The 19,639-nt window shown below is 40.0% G+C and overlaps 1 protein-coding gene across 1 annotated transcript in view; it reads left to right on the forward strand.

Annotated features, from left to right (window-relative positions):
- The window catches only part of LOC128652087 (uncharacterized), a 32,452-nt gene extending 13,013 nt beyond the window's left edge, over positions 1 to 19,439 (forward strand). The window contains exons 3-4 of the mRNA XM_053705034.1: positions 4,161 to 4,391; positions 18,756 to 19,439. Coding sequence (XP_053561009.1) covers positions 4,161 to 4,391; positions 18,756 to 19,363 — 839 coding nt within the window. The 3' untranslated portion in view covers positions 19,364 to 19,439. The remainder of the gene's footprint in view (positions 1 to 4,160; positions 4,392 to 18,755) is intronic.
- The last annotated feature ends 200 nt before the right edge of the window (positions 19,440 to 19,639 follow it).

A 19,639-nucleotide genomic window follows, 5' to 3' on the forward strand; every position in this document is an offset into this window, starting at 1 on the left:
CCCTCTATATTGGTCGAAGTTTGCAGTACTTGAGCAAAAGGATCCATTATCATAGCAAATATAAGTGGGGATAGCGACAGCCTTGCCTAGTCCCATTGGTTATACAAATTTCTGGGAAACAAAAGCCCACTTCTTTGACCCTGGCAAGAGGTCCTGAATATAAGGCCCGGCTTGATGTAATAAAAGGACTCTTGCATGTGCCACCTTTGCCTTTAATTTTTTTTGCTAGGAGTGTGTCTGCTTTATTGCTCTTAAAGTACATTAATTGTTTAAATCTCAAGACTTCGTCTTTGACTTTCTCAATTTTTCTCTCCTTTATTTGCAACCTCAAGTTAGCTATCTCAGTGCTAGGATCGGTATAGGGTTATTTTTTTTTAGACTTTCCTTCTGTTTAAGTTCACACACCAGTTGCCCTAAGGACCCACCTCTCTCTTTCCTACTCCTCTGTATGAGAGCAACCTATAAATATCTCACACTCACAAAACAAATGTCCAGAGGCTATCAGGCAGAAATGGAACACTGTGACCAAAGGTTACTTAGTATAAAGCAAGTCATAGTTGATGTGGAATAGTATAATATTTGAGTGTCTCATTGAATTAAGAGCCTTGGGAGTGCATATTGGGTACAGCTGGTATTATCAACCCAGAACCCAGGTATCTACTTCCACGGCCTCAAAGCAGTATGAGCACGGGCCACCAACTACCACCGCCCTTTTTGTTAAAAGCGTGGATTAAAGCAGCCGACAAATAATCCTGTCCGAAAATCCTCAGGCCACCAACTGCTATTGCTCTGTATGTTATAAGCGGGAGTCAAGGTGGTTCCAAGCTTCAGATGTACTCCACGTGGCAAAGGTTTAGGCCCCATCATACTGGCAGTAAACCTCAGCCTTTCAGCACTGAACCAGGTAAAAGATGACAGTTTCCCACCTTCACTCCCGGCCACAACACTTTTGTGACAGTCTTTAGGGGCTAGGTGCAAACCGCTCATAGCAATCTCCAGGTTGCAGACAATCCTCACCATTCACTTTGCCCCTCTACTGATACATCTCTCAGGGATACCAGCCTCTTTTCTGACAGCTACCAGTCCGGTGTGGACCTGTGTGCAATATCACAGCACCGTCACTCTACTTCTTCTCGCCACACTTCTCCATGGACAGAAAATAAGCTAGGGTTTAGAAGTTTATCAGTGGCCGATCGCTAAATGCAGTATTGTAAGTAGTTTTCTGGCTATTACTTCTGGAGATACAGACAACCACATCCAATCACTGCACTTGGAAGCAACACCCCTTTGTAGTTCATATTTGTAATACTTTTTTTAACACTAAGATACTGTATATTAAGAGACACTTGAAAACTAGAGATCTGAGATCCAAGCAAGAGGCTTTGGTAGAGGCAAATCTGCAGACTTCTCAATGTTGGGGTGGGATTATGCCTGCCCAGAACTCTCCAGTGGGAGCCATATGTGTTGTTTTTATACATTTTGACAGTCTGTAATTTACATAGGCCTTGTTTTTATTGAGGTGATAAAGTTTAAAAGTTTAAAGAAACTTGTGATTAAATTGTGATTTTTTTCTGTTACCAGCAGTTTACAAACATTACCACCTTAAAGGAACAGTCAAGTACAAAAAAAAACTTTCATCATTTAAATAGGGCATGCAATTTTAAACAACTTTCTAATTTACTTTTATTACCAATTTTGCTTTGTTCTCTTGGTATTCTTAGTTGAAAGCTAAATCTAAGAGGTTCATATGCTAATTTCTTAGACCTTGAAGGCTGCCTCTAATCTGAAAGCATTTTGACAGTTTTTCACCACTAGAGGGTGTTAGTTCATGTGTTTCATATAGATAACTTTGAGCTCAGGCACGTGAAGCTCCTAGGAGCAAGCACTGATTGGCTAAAAATGCAAGTCTGTCAAAAGAACTGAAATAAGGGGGCAGTTTGCAGAGGCATAGATACAAGGTAATTACAGAGGTAAAAAGTATATTATTATAACTGTGTTGGTTATGCAAAATTGGGGAATGGGTAATAAAGGGATTATCTACCTTTTTAAACAACAAAAATTCTGGTGTTTACTGTCCCTTTAATGAAAACTAGGCCATAGTTGGGTTCTGGATGTGGTCAATGTAATGAGGCATGTTCTGTCAACAGAGTCCTTGTTTCTATTGATGTGGTAAAATGTGGAAACTGGTGATAAAATCATCTCCACTAAAGTCTATGGAGTTTTTTTTTTTGTTATCACCCGTTTAAAAACTTTACCACCTCAATGGAAACTAGGCCAGAGTTTAAGCAAGTTTAGTGGATCCATTGCAAGACAAAGAAATGTGTCTGGTCCTTAATGTTCAAGCCCAGTTACAATAGTCCTTTAAAGTGCACCAGTTTTTTTTTATTGAAATTCTTCTCAAATATTGGAACTAGAGGGATTCTACAGTGTGCAGAAACATACCTTTGGGGTACTACAACAGTTAGTCTGCCTGACCATGGTATTTTCCCAGCATATGACCTGAAACAAGAGTTTCTATGGGAGACTGAAGATACATCTTTCATAATCTGACTCATTGCTGGTAGACTCCATTGATTGAAATAATGGCTTTCAATCCAATGTCCATGTAGAGAAGTTTATTAGTCTACTGCACTTTTTTCCTGGAAAGGAAACGGATGCCTTTAGTATAAAATGGGACTTTCTTATAGCTTTTTTGGTTTCCCATTTTCAGACTCATACTTTAAGGGATAGAAAAGTCAAAAATAAACTGTGCATGGGTGCATTTCAATTTGAAATATAAGCCTTTTTTGCAATACTTCCATTGGCAAAAAGGCTTTTAGTAAACGTTAGTGTTTTTCTGCAGCATGAGCACATATCTTGTGAGGGCTCGTGCACCATGCACCTGTTTCCGCGTGAGCCCGGAAACAGGAGTTAAGAAGCAGCGGTCTTAAGACTGCTGCTCCTTAACTTGCCCGCTGCCTTTGAGGCTGCGGACATCAATCCGCCCGATCTCATATGATTGGGTTGATTGACCCCCCTGCTATCGCCCAACCGGGGTATGATAAATCTACCCCATAATATGTGTGATACAAGCCACTGCTGACTCTCTGAGAAGGTGTGGTGTTTAAACTCCTGGTTCACGAGCTCTCACAATATGTGTGTATGCCACTGAAAAACAGTAATAACTTTTACTTGAAACATTTTTGCTAATGGAAGTACATTGCAAAAATGCTTTTATTTCAAATTAAAGTGCACATGCACAAATTTGATTTTTGACCTTTCCCTTTTGAGCTGTATGGAAAATTCAACTAGACAAAGGAGATGTTGTGGCAGGGAAATGGTTATTGTTATACTGGTTGTGAAGAAACTGTGAACTCTGCATCTGAACCTATTGCTCTATTGACCCAAACTTGATTTTAGAAGTTTTATTAGTGTGCACACATTCATTAAAAAAAGTTGTATATTTTATATATATTACATTTCTGTTTAAAATATTTGAATACATAATGAAATCCTAATGTGTGAGCACCTACCTTATTTTTTCTTGTCACTTAGTAAGATAGTTCTGCACTGCTTTAAGAGGATAAGTTTTTGGAGGGTATTAAGTATAGGTCTGTCTGTTTTCTATATGCACAAAACATCTCAAACTCATTGGCTCATTTTATGAATCTTCAGATGCAGTATCAGAGCCCCAACAGTGCTACTTAAAGGGACAGTGTACACCAATTTATATAACTACATGTAATAGACACTACTATAAAGAAGCATATGCACAGATTCTAATCTAAAAATCCAGTATAAAACCTTTTAAATACATACTTATTACAATTTATTATTATTATTATCATTATCTTTATTTCTAATGCGCCAACAGATTTCACAGTTTTATACAGAGAAAGTAGACTGGGACAAAAGGATTATAGGGCTTAGCTCCCTAGAGAGCTAACAATCTGCGTGGTCCTAAGGGACAGAAGCTTGGATTGAATCTAATCTTCTGGGGCCACTAGCAGGGTGAATTCAAATGTATAGTTGATACAGTATAGTAGCACTTCCAGCTAATTTCAAAGAGGGATTCCATTAATTGAAGACGTTATAGTTGTTTGAATTATTGAAAACTGTTTATGTTAGAATATATAACTGTTGTCATGCATCTGCAAAATAACATCCTATCTTTTCACTAGGACCATCCAATGCTCCTACAAGGATATCCTTTCCATTACAGCCGAGTACTAACAAAGTGAAAGAGGAACCCCCTTTGTCACCGGAAGAAGACTCTTCTCAGGATGCCTATTTGCTGCCAGAGCCTAAAGAAGACTCTCCCTTTGAAGAGGTTTCTGCTGATGTGAGGGTGATCAGGCTCAATCCAGAGGATTCAGGTCTACAGTTTGATACTACTGCTGATCTTGTGCTAAGTGAGCAGAAGGCATTCATAAGAACAGAACATTACACCCCAGGCACTACAGAGCATTCACATCAATACTATGCAGCAAACTTATGCAGTAATACATCAAAATATTATCCTTGACCGGATAGCAAACTCACTTGGAAGCTTAGCGCACCCACACACACAAAAATCTTCCCTGCATTAGTGCAGTCAGCCCGTCTTTTTTTATAGCCTGATGATAAGAGATTCTCCTGCTTGGAGAGAAATTATAGTGCAGACTTCACAGGGGCTGAACTCGATGAATGCTTTAAGAAAAAGGGCAGAACCTCGAAATTCCAGAGAAATGTCTCCCACAAAGCTGAGATGATCTAAAATGATCCACCCTCACTACAATATCTCTCACAAGATTCTAGAGAGGCAATTTTTTCTATACTTCTCTAAGGGATGTTCTTTTGATGATTTTTGAATGTGAAAGATTGACAAGCTCACTGCAATATAGTATTGCATGACATGAGAGCTTTGTTACACTTACACTTATATTTTATATAACTTATATGTTAAATACACTTGCATTTTGTATTACTTTACACTTCAGATTGGGTCCTTTCAGAATTATTACTTTCTCTTTTGTATTTTAATGCATTTATATTTAGATGCAGCAGTGATTTTACAAATTCTAATTATGTTTTGAAAGTTTCTGTGTTACTTTAACAAATAAGGATCATACTTTGTATGTTTCTGTGTATCTTTTCCAAATGACATTGTGCTTTGTATTTGCTTTCTTGTCAAATTAAAACTAACACTTTCAGAAAGTGAAAGGGACAAAGGAGTTCCCCCGGTTTGACCAGGGAATTTCCCAGGGTATGTCTGAAGCTCTCTCACAATTCTCATGAAATGTTATTAAATTTTTTACAAACTTTGGTTTTCTCACTGACATTATTTACATACCACTTGTGCAATGATGACACAAATGGTTGTAAAAGCTTCTCTGGGATCCCCTTTGTTTAGAAATAGCAGACATGCATTGCTTTGCCATTGTCTTTTGGTAATTAGAAGGCTGCTAATTGCAGCTGTGCACATCTGAAATTTCTGGCAGTGAATGGGGTTAATCTAGTAGTTTGTAAGGTTAATTTTAGCTTTACTGTAGAGATTACTTACTGTAGAGATTACCCTCCCACCAGACACTTCTCACCACCTGACTCCTACCTGATCTCTCCCAAACAGCTCTCTTCCCTTTTTTAACCCCCACTGATTTCCATCATCAGGTACTGGCAGACTGTCTGCCAATATGAAGATTTAAGGCAATTTTATTACTATTTTCTGCAGTGTAGGATCCCCCTTACCCTCCAACGTCCCTCATATCTCCCAAACAGCTCTTTAATCCTCCCCCTCTAACTAGTGTGCACCATCTTAGTTACTGGCAGCTCTCTGCCAGTACCTATAAAACACTATCGCCTACATTACAAGTTTTGCGTCAACAGGGGTGTGGTAATAACGAGAAGTTAATGCTCAATGCTCACTTGCAGACAACACTGGTATTACGGGCTCTTACAAACCCGGCGTTAGCCGCAAAAAACTGAGCGAAGAGCAAAATTTAGCTCCACATCTCACCTCAATACCAGCGCTGCTTACGTTAGCGGTGAGCTGCTAAAACGTGCTCGTGCACGATTTCCCCATAGGAATCAATGGGGGAGAGCCGGCTGAAAAAAAACCTAGCACCTGCAAAAAAGCAGCGTAAAGCTCCTAACGCAGCCCCATTGATTCCTATGGGGAAACACATTTTATGTCTACACCTAACACCCTAACATGAACCCCGAGTTTAAACACCCCTAATCTTACACTTATTAACCCCTAATCTTCCGCCCCCGACATCGCCGACACCTACATTATATTATTAACCTCTAATCTGCCACTCCGGACACCGCCGCCACCTACATTATACTTATGAACCCCTAATCTGCTGCCCCCAACATCGCTGACACCTACATTTCTCCAACATTGGTGTGTCCGGTCCACGGCGTCATCCTTACTTGTGGGATATTCTCTTCCCCAACAGGAAATGGCAAAGAGTCCCAGCAAAGCTGGTCACATGATCCCTCCTAGGCTCCGCCCACCCCAGTCATTCTCTTTGCCGTTGCACAGGCAACATCTCCACGGAGATGGTTAAGAGTTTTTTGGTGTTTAAATGTAGTTTTTATTCTTCTATCAAGTGTTTGTTATTTTAAAATAGTGCTGGTATGTACTATTTACTCTGAAACAGAAAAGGATGAAGATTTCTGTTTGTAAGAGGAAGATGATTTTAGCAGACAGTAACTAAAATCGGTTGCTGTTTCCACATAGGACTGTTGAGATGAAGTAACTTCAGTTGGGGGAAACAGTTAGCAGACTTTTCTGCTTAAGGTATGACTAGCCATATTTCTAACAAGACTGTGTAATGCTGGAAGGCTGTCATTTCCCCTCATGGGGACCGGTAAGCCATTTTCTTAGTCAAAAACAAACAGAATAAAGGGCTTATTAGGGGCTAAAAAACTGGTAGACATTTTTATGGGCTAAATCGATTGCTTTATTTGTGCATATTATTCAGATTTAGGCTAATAATTGGCATTTATAATCTTGGGGAACGTTTATAAAACGGCAGGCACTGTATTGGACACCTTTTTCAGTCAGGGGGCCTTTCTAGTCATAGACTGAGCCTCATTTTCGCGCCATTAATGCGCAGTTGTTTTTTGAGAGCAGGGCATGCAGATGCATGTGTGAGGATCTAAGAATCTCTGAAAAAGCTTTTAGAAGGCGTCATTTGGTATCGTATTCCCCTCAGGGCTTGGTTGGGTCTTAGCAAAGACTATATCTGGGACTGTATAGGGGTTAAATTGAAAAACGGCTCCGGTTCCGTTATTTTAAGGGTTAAAGCTCTGAAATTGGTGTGCAATACTTTTAAGGCTTTAAGACACTGTGGTGAAATTTTGGTAATTTTTTAACAATTCCTTCATACTTTTTCACATATTCAGTAATAAAGTGTTTTCTGTTTGAAATTTAAAGTGACAGTAACGGTTTTATTTTAAAACGTTTTTTGTGCTTTGTTGACAAGTTTAAGCCTGTTTAACATGTCTGTACCTTCAGATAAGCTATGTTCTATATGTATGAAAGCCAATGTGTCTCCCCATTTAAATTTATGTGATAATTGTGCCATAGCGTCCAAACAAAGTAAGGACAGTACTGCCACAAATAATGATATTGCCCAAGATGATTCCTCAAATGAGGGGAGTAAACATGATAGTACATCATCTCCTACTGTGTCTACACCAGTTTTGCCCATGCAGGAGGCCCCTAGTACATCTAGTGTGCCAATACTTATTACCATGCAACAATTAACGGCTGTAATGGATAACTCCATAGCAAATTTTTTATCCAAAATGCCTACTTATCAGAGAAAGCGCGATTGCTCTGTTTTAAACACTGAAGAGCAAGAGGACGCTGATGATAATTGTTCTGTCATACCCTCACACCAATCTGAAGGGGCCATGAGGGAGGTTTTGTCTGAGGGAGAAATTTCAGATTCAGGAAAAATTTCTCATCAAGCTGAACCTGATGTTGTGACATTTAAATTTAAATTAGAACATCTCCGCGTACTGCTTAAGGAGGTGTTATCTACTCTGGATGATTGTGACAATTTGGTCATTCCAGAGAAATTATGCAAGATGGACAGGTTCCTAGAGGTTCCGGTGCCCCCCGGCGCTTTTCCTATACCCAAGCGGGTGGCGGACATAGTAAATAAAGAGTGGGAAAAGCCCGGCATACCTTTTGTTCCTCCCCCTATATTTAAGAAATTATTTCCTATGGTCGACCCCAGAAAGGACTTATGGCAGACAGTCCCCAAGGTCGAGGGGGCAGTTTCTACTCTAAACAAACGCACTACTATTCCTATCGAAGATAGTTGTGCTTTCAAAGATCCTATGGATAAAAAATTGGAAGGTTTGCTTAAAAAGATTTTTGTACAGCAAGGCTACCTTCTACAACCAATTTCATGCATTGTTCCTGTCACTACGGCAGCGTGGTTCTGGTTCGAGGAACTAGAAAAGTCGCTCAGTAGAGAAACTCCATATGAGGAGGTTATGGACAGAGTTCACGCACTTAAATTGGCTAACTCTTTTATTTTAGATGCCGCTTTGCAATTAGCAAAATTAGCGGCGAAAAATTCAGGGTTTGCTATCGTGGCGCGCAGAGCGCTTTGGCTAAAGTCTTGGTCAGCGGATGTGTCATCCAAGACAAAATTGCTTAACATTCCTTTCAAAGGTAAAACTTTATTTGGACCTGATTTGAAAGAGATTATTTCAGACATCACTGGGGGAAAGGGCCACGCCCTTCCACAGGATAGGTCTTTTAAGGCTAAAAATAAACCTAATTTTCGTCCCTTTCGCAGAAATGGACCAGCCTCTAATTCTGCATCCTCTAAGCAAGAGGGTAATGCCTCACAACCCAAACCAGCCTGGAAACCAATGCAAGGCTGGAACAAGGGTAAGCAGGCCAAGAAGCCTGCCGCTGCTAACAAAACAGCATGAAGGAGTAGCCCCCGATCCGGGACCGGATCTGGTGGGGGGCAGACTTTCTCTCTTTGCTTAGGCTTGAGATGTTCAGGATCCTTGGGCGCTAGAAATAGTTTCTCAAGTTTATCTCCTGGAATTCAAGTAACTACCCCCAAGGGGAAGGTTCCACAAGTCTCACTTATCCTCAAACCAAATAAAGAGACAGGCATTCTTACATTGTGTAGAAGACCTGTTAAAGATGGGAGTGATACACCCAGTTCCAATAAAGGAACAAGGAATGGGATTTTATTCCAATCTGTTCGTAGTTCCCAAAAAAGAGGGAACGTTCAGACCAATTTTGGATTTGAAGATCCTAAACAAATTTCTCAGGGTACCATCGTTCAAAATGGAAACCATTCGAACGATTCTACCCACCATCCAGGAAAGTCAATTTATGACTACCGTGGATCTAAAGGATGCGTACCTACATATCCCTATCCACAAGGAACATCATCAGTTCCTAAGGTTCGCTTTTCTGGACAAACATTACCAGTTTGTGGCTCTTCCATTCGGATTAGCCACTGCTCCAAGGATTTTCACAAAGGTGCTAGGGTCCCTTCTAGCGGTTCTAAGACCAAGGGGCATTGCAGTAGTATCTTACTTGGACGACATTCTAATACAAGCGTCGTCCCTGTCAAAGGCAAAGGCTCATACGGACATCGTTCTAGCCTTTCTCACATCTCACGGATGGAAGGTGAACAAAGAAAAGAGTTCTCTGTCCCCGTCAACAAGAGTTCCCTTCTTGGGAACAATAATAGATTCCTTAGAAATGAGGATTTTTCTGACAGAGGTCAGAAAATCAAAACTTCTAAGCTCTTGTCAAGTGCTTCATTCTGTTCCTCGTCCTTCCATAGCGCAGTGCATGGAAGTAATAGGATTGATGGTTGCAACAATGGACATAGTTCCCTTTGCACGAATTCATCTAAGACCATTACAACTGTGCATGCTCAAACAGTGGAATGGGGAATATACAGACTTGTCTCCAATGATTCAAGTAGATCAAAAGACCAGAGATTCACTCCGTTGGTGGCTGACCCTGGACCATCTGTCTCAGGGAATGAGCTTCCGCAGGCCAGAGTGGGTCATTGTCACGACCGACGCCAGTTTAGTGGGCTGGGGTGCGGTCTGGGAATCCCTGAAAGCTCAGGGTCTATGGTCTCGGGAGGAGTCTCTTCTCCCGATAAACATTCTGGAACTGAGAGCGATATTCAATGCTCTCAGAGCTTGGCCTCAACTAGCAAAGGCCAAATTCATAAGGTTCCAATCAGACAACATGACGACTGTTGCTTATATCAATCATCAAGGGGGAACAAAGAGTTCCCTGGCGATGAAAGAAGTGACCAAAATAATTCAATGGGCGGAGGATCACTCCTGCCACTTGTCTGCGATCCACATCCCAGGAGTGGAAAATTGGGAAGCGGATTTTCTGAGTCGTCAGACATTTCATCCGGGGGAGTGGGAACTCCATCCGGAAATCTTTGCCCAAATAACTCAATTATGGGGCATTCCAGACATGGATCTGATGGCGTCTCGTCAGAACTTCAAGGTTCCTTGCTACGGGTCCAGATCCAGGGATCCCAAGGCGACTCTAGTAGATGCACTAGTAGCACCTTGGACTTTCAACCTAGCTTACGTATTCCCACCGTTTCCTCTCATTCCCAGGCTGATAGCCAGGATCAATCAGGAGAGGGCCTCTGTGATCTTGATAGCTCCTGCGTGGCCACGCAGGACTTGGTATGCAGACCTGGTGAATATGTCATCGGCTCCACCATGGAAGCTACCTTTGAGACAGGACCTTCTTGTTCAAGGTCCATTCGAACACCCAAATCTGGTCTCCCTCCAACTGACGGCTTGGAGATTGAACGCTTGATTCTATCAAAGCGTGGGTTTTCAGATTCGGTGATAGATACTCTGGTTCAGGCCAGAAAACCTGTAACTAGAAAAATTTACCATAAAATATGGAAAAAATATATCTGTTGGTGTGAATCCAAAGGATTCCCATGGAATAAGATAAAAATTCCTAAGATTCTCTCCTTTCTTCAAGAAGGTTTGGAGAAAGGATTATCTGCAAGTTCTCTAAAGGGACAGATCTCTGCTTTATCGGTCTTACTACACAAAAGACTGGCAGCTGTGCCAGATGTTCAAGCTTTTGTTCAGGCTCTGGTTAGGATCAAGCCTGTTTACAGACCTTTGACTCCTCCCTGGAGTCTAAATCTAGTTCTTTCAGTTCTTCAAGGGGTTCCGTTTGAAACCTTACATTCCATAGATATTAAGTTACTATATTGGAAAGTTTTGTTTTTGGTTGCAATTTCTTCTGCTAGAAGAGTTTCAGAGTTATCTGCTCTGCAGTGTTCTCCTCCTTATCTGGTGTTCCATGCAGATAAGGTGGTTTTGCGTACTAAGCCTGGTTTTCTTCCTAAAGTTGTTTCTAACAAAAATATTAACCAGGAGATAGTTGTACCTTCTTTGTGTCCGAATCCAGTTTCAAAGAAGGAACGTTTGTTACACAATTTGTACGTTGTCCGTGCTCTAAAGTTCTATTTAGAGGCTACTAAAGATTTCAGACAAACATCTTCCTTGTTTGTTGTTTATTCTGGGAAAAGGAGAGGTCTAAAAGCGACTTCTACCTCTCTTTCCTTTTGGCTTAAAAGCATTATCCGATTGGCTTATGAGACTGCCGGACGGCAGCCTCCTGAAAGAATCACAGCTCACTCCACTAGGGCTGTGGCTTCCACATGGGCCTTCAAGAACGAGGCTTCTGTTGACCAGATATGTAAGGCAGCGACTTGGTCTTCACTGCACACTTTTGCCAAATTTTACAAATTTGATACTTTTGCTTCTTCGGAGGCTATTTTTGGGAGAAAGGTTTTGCAAGCTGTGGTGCCTTCCGTTTAGGTGACCTGATTTGCTCCCTCCCTTCATCCGTGTCCTAAAGCTTTGGTATTGGTTCCCACAAGTAAGGATGACGCCGTGGACCGGACACACCAATGTTGGAGAAAACAGAATTTATGCTTACCTGATAAATTACTTTCTCCAACGGTGTGTCCGGTCCACGGCCCGCCCTGGTTTTTTAATCAGGTCTGATGAATTATTTTCTCTAACTACAGTCACCACGGTACCATATGGTTTCTCCTATATATATTTCCTCCTGTCCGTCGGTCGAATGACTGGGGTGGGCGGAGCCTAGGAGGGATCATGTGACCAGCTTTGCTGGGACTCTTTGCCATTTCCTGTTGGGGAAGAGAATATCCCACAAGTAAGGATGACGCCGTGGACCGGACACACCGTTGGAGAAAGTAATTTATCAGGTAAGCATAAATTCTGTTTTTATTTATTAACCCCTACTCTGCTGCCCCCAATGTCGCCGCCACCTACCTACATTTATTAACCCCTAATCTGACGCCCCCAATGTCGCCGCCACTATAATAAAGTTATTAACCCCTAAACCTAACACCCCCTAACTTAAATATAATTAAAATAAATCTAAATAAAATTACTACAATTAACTAAATTATTCCTATTTAAAACTAAATACTTACCTATAAAATAAACCCTAAGCTAGCTACAATATAACTAATAGTTACATTGTAGCTATCTAATGGCTAGATTTAGAGTTTTGTCGGTAACAACCCGAAAAGCTAACGCCGGCTTTTTTCTGGCCGCACCATAAAAATAACTCTGGTATTGAGAGTCCACATAAAGGCTGCGTTAGGCTCCAAAAAAGGAGCGTAGAGCATATTTAACGCAGCTTCAACTCTCGATACCAGAGTTGCTTACGGACGCGGCCAGCCTCAAAAACGTGCTCGTGCACGATTCCCCCATAGGAAACAATGGTGCTGTTTGAGCTGAAAAAAAACCTAACACCTGCCAAAAGCCGCGTTCAGCTCCTAACGCAGCCCCATTGTTTGCTATGGGGAAACACTTCCTACGTCTGCACCTAACACTCTAACATGTACCCCGAGTCTAAACACCCCTAACCTTACACTTATTAACCCCTAATCTGCCGCCCCCGCTATCGCTGACCCCTGCATATTATTATTAACCCCTAATCTGCCGCTCCGTAAACCGCCGCTACTTACATTATCCCTATGTACCCCTAATCTGCTGCCCTAACATCGCCGACCCCTATATTATATTTATTAACCCCTAATCTGCCCCCCACAACGTCGCCTCCACCTGCCTACACTTATTAACCCCTAATCTGCCGACCGGACCTGAGCGCTACTATAATAAAGTTATTAACCCCTAATCCGCCTCACTAACCCTATAATAAATAGTATTAACCCCTAATCTGCCCTCCCTAACATCGCCGACACCTAACTTCAATTATTAACCCCTAATCTGCCGACTGGAGCTCACCGCTATTCTAATAAATGTATTAACCCCTAAAGCTAAGTCTAACCCTAACACTAACACCCCCCTAAATTAAATATAATTTTAATCTAACGAAATTAATTAACTCTTATTAAATAAATTATTCCTATTTAAAGCTAAATACTTACCTGTAAAATAAATCCTAATATAGCTACAATATAAATTATAATTATATTATAGCTATTTTAGGATTAATATTTATTTTACAGGTAACTTTGTATTTATTTTAACCAGGTACAATAGCTATTAAATAGTTAAGAACTATTTAATAGCTAAAATAGTTAAAATAATTACAAAATTACCTGTAAAATAAATCCTAACCTAAGTTACAATTAAACCTAACACTACACTATCAATAAATTAATTAAATAAAATACCAACAATGACCTACAATTAAACCTAACACTACACTATCAATAAATAAATTAAATACAATACCTACAAATAACTACAATGAAATAAACTATCTAAAGTACAAAAAATAAAAAAGAACTAAGTTACAAAAAATAAAAAAATATTTACAAACATAAGAAAATATTACAACAATTTTAAACTAATTACACCTACTCTAAGCCCCCTAATAAAATAACAAAGCCCCCCAAAATAAAAAAATGCCCTACCCTATTCTAAATTACTAAAGTTCAAAGCTCTTTTACCTTACCAGCCCTGAAAAGGGCCCTTTGCGGGGCATTCCCCAAGAAGTTCAGCTCTTTTGCCTGTAAAAAAAAACATACATACGCTCCTATATATCCTGTACCATTGTATCAAAATTAGACCTATTAGGGGGTCTTCATTATAGTGAGCAGATATCGGTCCAGAGCGCTGGTTACTTTTTCATACAAAAAAACATACAATAACCCCCCCCCCAACATCCAATCAGCCAATCGGATTGAACTTGATTCTGATTGGCTGATTCCATCAGCCAATCAGAATATTCCTACCTTAATTCCGATTGGCTGATAGAATCCTATCAGCCAATCGGAATTCAAGGGACGCCATCTTGGATGACGTCATTTAAAGGAACCGTCATTCGTCGTTCAGTCGTCGGCCAGGATGGATGTTCCGCGTCGGAGGTCTTCAGGATCCTGCCGCTCCGCTCCGGATGGATAACCATAGAAGATCCCGCTTGGATGAAGACTTCAATCGGATGGAAGACCTCTTCTGCCCCGCTTGGATGAAGACTTCAGCCGGATCATGGACCTCTTCAGCCCCCCGCTTGGGCTTGGATCAGGACATCGGAGGAGCTCTTCTGGATCGATCGGTGAACCTGGTATGGTGAATATAAGGTAGGAAGATCTTCAGGGGCTTAGTGTTAGGTTTATTTAAGGGGGGTTTGGGTTAGATTAGGGGTATGTGGTTGGTGGGTTGTAATGTTGGGGGGGGGTATTGTATTTTTTTTTTACAGGCAAAAGAGCTGAACTTCTTGGGGCATGCCCCGCAATGGGCCCTGTTCAGGGCTGGTAAGGTAAAAGAGCTTTGAACTTTAGTAATTTAGAATAGGGTAGGGCATTTTTTTATTTTGGGGGGCTTTGTTATTTTATTAGGGGGCTTAGAGTAGGTGTAATTAGTTTAAAATTGTTGTAATATTTTTCTTATGTTTGTAAATATTTTTTTATTTTTTGTAACTTAGTTCTTTTTTATTTTTTGTACTTTAGATAGTTTATTTCATTTTAGTTATTTGTAGGTATTGTATTTAATTTATTTATTGATAGTGTAGTGTTAGGTTTAATTGTAGGTCATTGTTGGTATTTTATTTAATTAATTTATTGATAGTGTAGTGTTAGGTTTAATTGTAACTTAGGTTAGGATTTATTTTACAGGTAATTTTGTAATTATTTTAACTATTTTAGCTATTAAATAGTTCTTAACTATTTAATAGCTATTGTACCTGGTTAAAATAAATACAAAGTTACCTGTAAAATAAATATTAATCCTAAAATAGCTATAATATAATTATAATTTATATTGTAGCTATATTAGGATTTATTTTACAGGTAAGTATTTAGCTTTAAATAGGAATAATTTATTTAATAAGAGTTAATTAATTTAGTTAGATTAAAATTATATTTAATTTAGGGGGGTGTTAGTGTTAGGGTTAGACTTAGCTTTAGGGGTTAATACATTTATTAGAATAGTGGTGAGCTCCAGTCGGCAGATTAGGGGTTAATAATTGAAGTTAGGTGTCGACGATGTTAGGGAGGGCAGATTAGGGGTTAATACTATTTATTATAGGGTTAGTGAGGCGGATTAGGGGTTAATAACTTTATAATAATAGCGGTGCGGTCCGCTCGGCAGATTAGGGGTTAATAAGTGTAGGTAGGTGGAGGCGACGTTGAGGGGGGCAGATTAGGGGTTAATAAATATAATATAGGGGTCGGCGGTGTTAGGGGCAGCAGATTAGGGGTACATAAGTATAACGTAGGTGGCGGCGCTTTGCGGTCGGCAGATTAGGGGTTAATTATTGTAGGTAGCTGGCTGCGACGTTGTGGGGGGCAGGTTAGGGGTAAATAAATATAATATAGGGGTCGGCGGTGTTAGGGGCAGCAGATTAGGGGTACATAAGGATAACGTAGGTGGCGGTCGGCAGATTAGGGGTTAAAAAAATTTAATCGAGTGGCGGCGATGTGGGGGGACCTCGGTTTAGGGGTACATAGGTAGTTTATGGGTGTTAGTGTACTTTAGAGTACAGTAGTTAAGAGCTTTATGAACCGGCGTTAGCCCAGAAAGCTCTTAACTACTGACTTTTTTCCTGCGGCTGGAGTTTTGTCGTTAGATTTCTAACGCTCACTTCAGACTCGACTCGAAATACCGGAGTAAGAAAAATCCCATTGAAAAGATAGGATACGCAATTTACGTAAGGGGATCTGCGGTATGGAAAAGTCGTGGCTGAAAAGTGAGCGTTAGACCCTTTTTTTAATGACTCCAAATACCGGAGGTAGCCTAAAACCAGCGTTAGGAGCCTCTAACGCTGGTTTTCACGGCTACCGCCCAACTCTAAATCTAGGCCTTAGGGTTTATTTTTATTTTACAGGCAACTTTGTATTTATTTTAACTAGGTACAATATTTATTAAATAGTTCAATCCTATTGGCTTATCCAATCAGCCAATAGGATTGAGCTCGCATTCTATTGGCTGATTGCATCAGCCAATAGGATTTTTTCTACCTTAATTCTGATTGGCTGATAGAATTCTATCAGCCAATCGGAATTGAAGGGACGCCATCTTGGATGACGTCATTTAAAGGAACCTTCATTCAGTCGTCGGCCATCGGATGAAGAGGATGCTCCGCGTCGTATGGATGAAGACAGAAGATGCCGTCTGGATGAAGACTTCTGCCCGTCTGGAGGTCCACTTCTGCCCGGTTGGGTGAAGACGTCTCCCGGTAGGGTGATCTTCAAGGGGTTAGTGTTAGGTTTTTTTAAGGGGGGATTGGGTGGGTTTTAGAGTAGGGTTGGTTGTGTGGGTGGTGGGTTTTAATGTTGGGGGGGATGAATTTAAATTTTTTTTTACATGTAAAAGAGCTGATTACTTTGGGGCAATGCCCCGCAAAAGGCCCTTTTAAAGGCTATTTGTAATTTAGTGTGGGTAGGGCTTTTTTATTTTGGGGGGCTTTTTTATTTTGTTAGGGGGATTAGAGTAGGTGTAATTAGTTTAAAAATCTTGTAATTTCTTTATTATTTTCTGTAATTTAGTGGGGTTTTTTTCGTACTTTAGATAATTTTATTTAATTGCAATTAATTGTATTTAAATTAGGTTAATTAATTTAATTGTAGTGTAGTGTTAACTGTAATTGTAACTTAGGTTAGGTTTTATTTTACAGGTAAATTTGTCTTTATTTTAACTAGGTAGTTATTAAATAGTTAATAGCTATTTAATTACTATTGTACCTAGTTAAAATAAATACAAAGTTAGCTGTAAAATAAAAATAAACCCTAAGCTAGCTACAATGTAACTATTAGTTATATTGTAGCTAGCTTATGGTTTATTTTATAGGTAAGTATTTAGTTTTAAATAGGAATAATTTAGTTAATTGTATTAATTTTCTTTAGATTTATTGTAATAATATTTAAGTTAGGGGGTGTTAGGGTTAGGCTTAGGTTTAGGGGTTAATATATTTAATATAGTGGCGGCGACATTGGGGGCGGCAGATTAGGGGTTAATAAATGTAGGTAGGTGGCGGCGATGTTAGGGCCGGCAGATTAGGGGTTAATAATATTTAACTAATGTTTGCGATGCGGGAGTGAGGCGGTTTAGGGGTTAATATGTTTATTATAGTGGCGGCGATGTCCGGTTTGGCAGATTAGGGGTTAAAATATTTATTTTAGTGTTTGCGATGTGGCAGGGCCTCGGTTTAGGGGTTAATAGGTAGTTTATGGGTGTTAGTGTACTTTTTTTTTTTTTTACTCATAAAAAGATCCATGTTAGTGTACTTTTTAGCACTTTAGTTAAGAGAATTATGCTACGGCGTTGTAGTGTAAAACTCTTAACTACTGACTTTCAAATGCGGTACCAGGCTTGACAGTAGAGGGTCTACCGCTCACTTTTGGTCAGACTCGTAATGCTGGCGCTATGCAAGTCCCATTGAAAATATAGGATACGCAATTGATGCAAGTGGATTTGCGATATTTCCGAGTCTAGCCAAAAAAGTGAGCGGTACACCTGTACCTGCAAGACTCGTAATACCAGCGGGCGTTAAAAAGCAGGGTTAGGACCTCTTAACGCTGCTTTTTAACCCTAACGCACAACTCGTAATCTAGGCTTATTTTTCTATATTTTTTCATTTTTCTTATTTTTTTGTTAAAATTTACTGTAGTGTAGTGCCCCCCCTCCTCTGGCAGTTGTCAGTTAGGGACCCCAAACCCCCCTTTTTTCTTTAGTGTAACTCCCTATCCCTCCCTCTCCCTTTATATATTTTTTCTGAGGTAGGGCCCACCCACTCCCTCCCACCTGCACCTGCAAATGATCAATACAGACAATGAAACCCAAAGTTTCACCGTCTGTAACAATCTAGCATCATATATTATATGCCTTTTAATTTAAAAAGAAATGGTTAAGAATATATCATCAGTGGGTTTGATATCAAATGTAGCCTACCTATGATCAAACAGGGACAGCTTTTTAATATACCAAGCTATATATTTATATGAGACATGGGAGTCACAATTAAAAAAACAAACAAAAAAACACTTTTCTCCTTTCTATGAGAGCATAGTGAAGTAGGTTCAAGAACTGTACGTCATGAAATATGTATAAAAGTGTTAAAATCATTATTGCAAATACTGCTGCCATATAGTGAGCAAGACAAATGCATGCAAGTATCTAACAAATTGATTTTAATTTTTTATGTCCTTTATGTCCTTTGACTCTGCTAAACACCTGAGGTTTATGAAGCAAAACAACTAGACTGCACAAATAACATCTTGTATTTTCACTAGGACCTTCTCCTGCTGCAGCAAGAATATCCTTTCCTCTACAACCAACTATTGAAAAAGTAAAGGAGGAACCTTCTTTGTCACTGGAACAAGGAGAATCTTCTCAGGATGCCTATTTGCTTCGGGAACCTATAGACAACTGTCCTTATGGCAAGGCTGCTGCTGATGTAAGAGTAATACAGCTAAATCAAGAGGGTCCAGGCCTACAGCCTGAAGGAAATAGTGCTGATCTCATGCTGATTGAGCAGAGAGCACTCAGACGGAGCCTGAACAGAAAACTTAACCTCTTGAATCAGACACTACAGAGTATCCACACCACCAGTCTACAGCAAACCCATGCAATTGTACATCAAAGTACAATCCTTGACCGCATAGCAAACTCCCTTGAAATCTTGGCACAAGCACACACTGTTACAAAACACACACCAACAGAAAATCCCCAATTCTCACCTCCTTATGCTGGTGCACCTCCTTCCCGGGTGGGTAGCTTATCATGTGTGTTTCCTCGAGGGCCTGGCTCTAGGAGAGGACAACGTGGCAGGCCAGCAATCAAACACTTACTCAGAGATCATACTGAGGCTCCTCTCTACAAAAAGCCTTCCTTTAAATAGATTTTATTTTTTTTACATAGAAATGCCTTTTCTACTTGGACTTTGTAAATAAATTCATAACTTTTTAATAATGAAATTGCATGTTTGTAAATGTTACTTTTTTTCTTCCTTTTTTAATTTTATTTAAACTGTCAGGCATGATAATCTAAAGCTAATTGTAGCTGTATTTCCCCCACAGTAGTATACACCTAGGCAGGCTTGTTTGCAGGAACAGGAATATGAAGCTAAAGCTTTCATGAGGTCAAAGGAATCAATAAATTATTAGCAATCTTATAA

The sequence above is a fragment of the Bombina bombina genome, chromosome 3 (assembly GCF_027579735.1).
Source record: "Bombina bombina isolate aBomBom1 chromosome 3, aBomBom1.pri, whole genome shotgun sequence".
Lineage (NCBI taxonomy): Eukaryota > Metazoa > Chordata > Amphibia > Anura > Bombinatoridae > Bombina > Bombina bombina.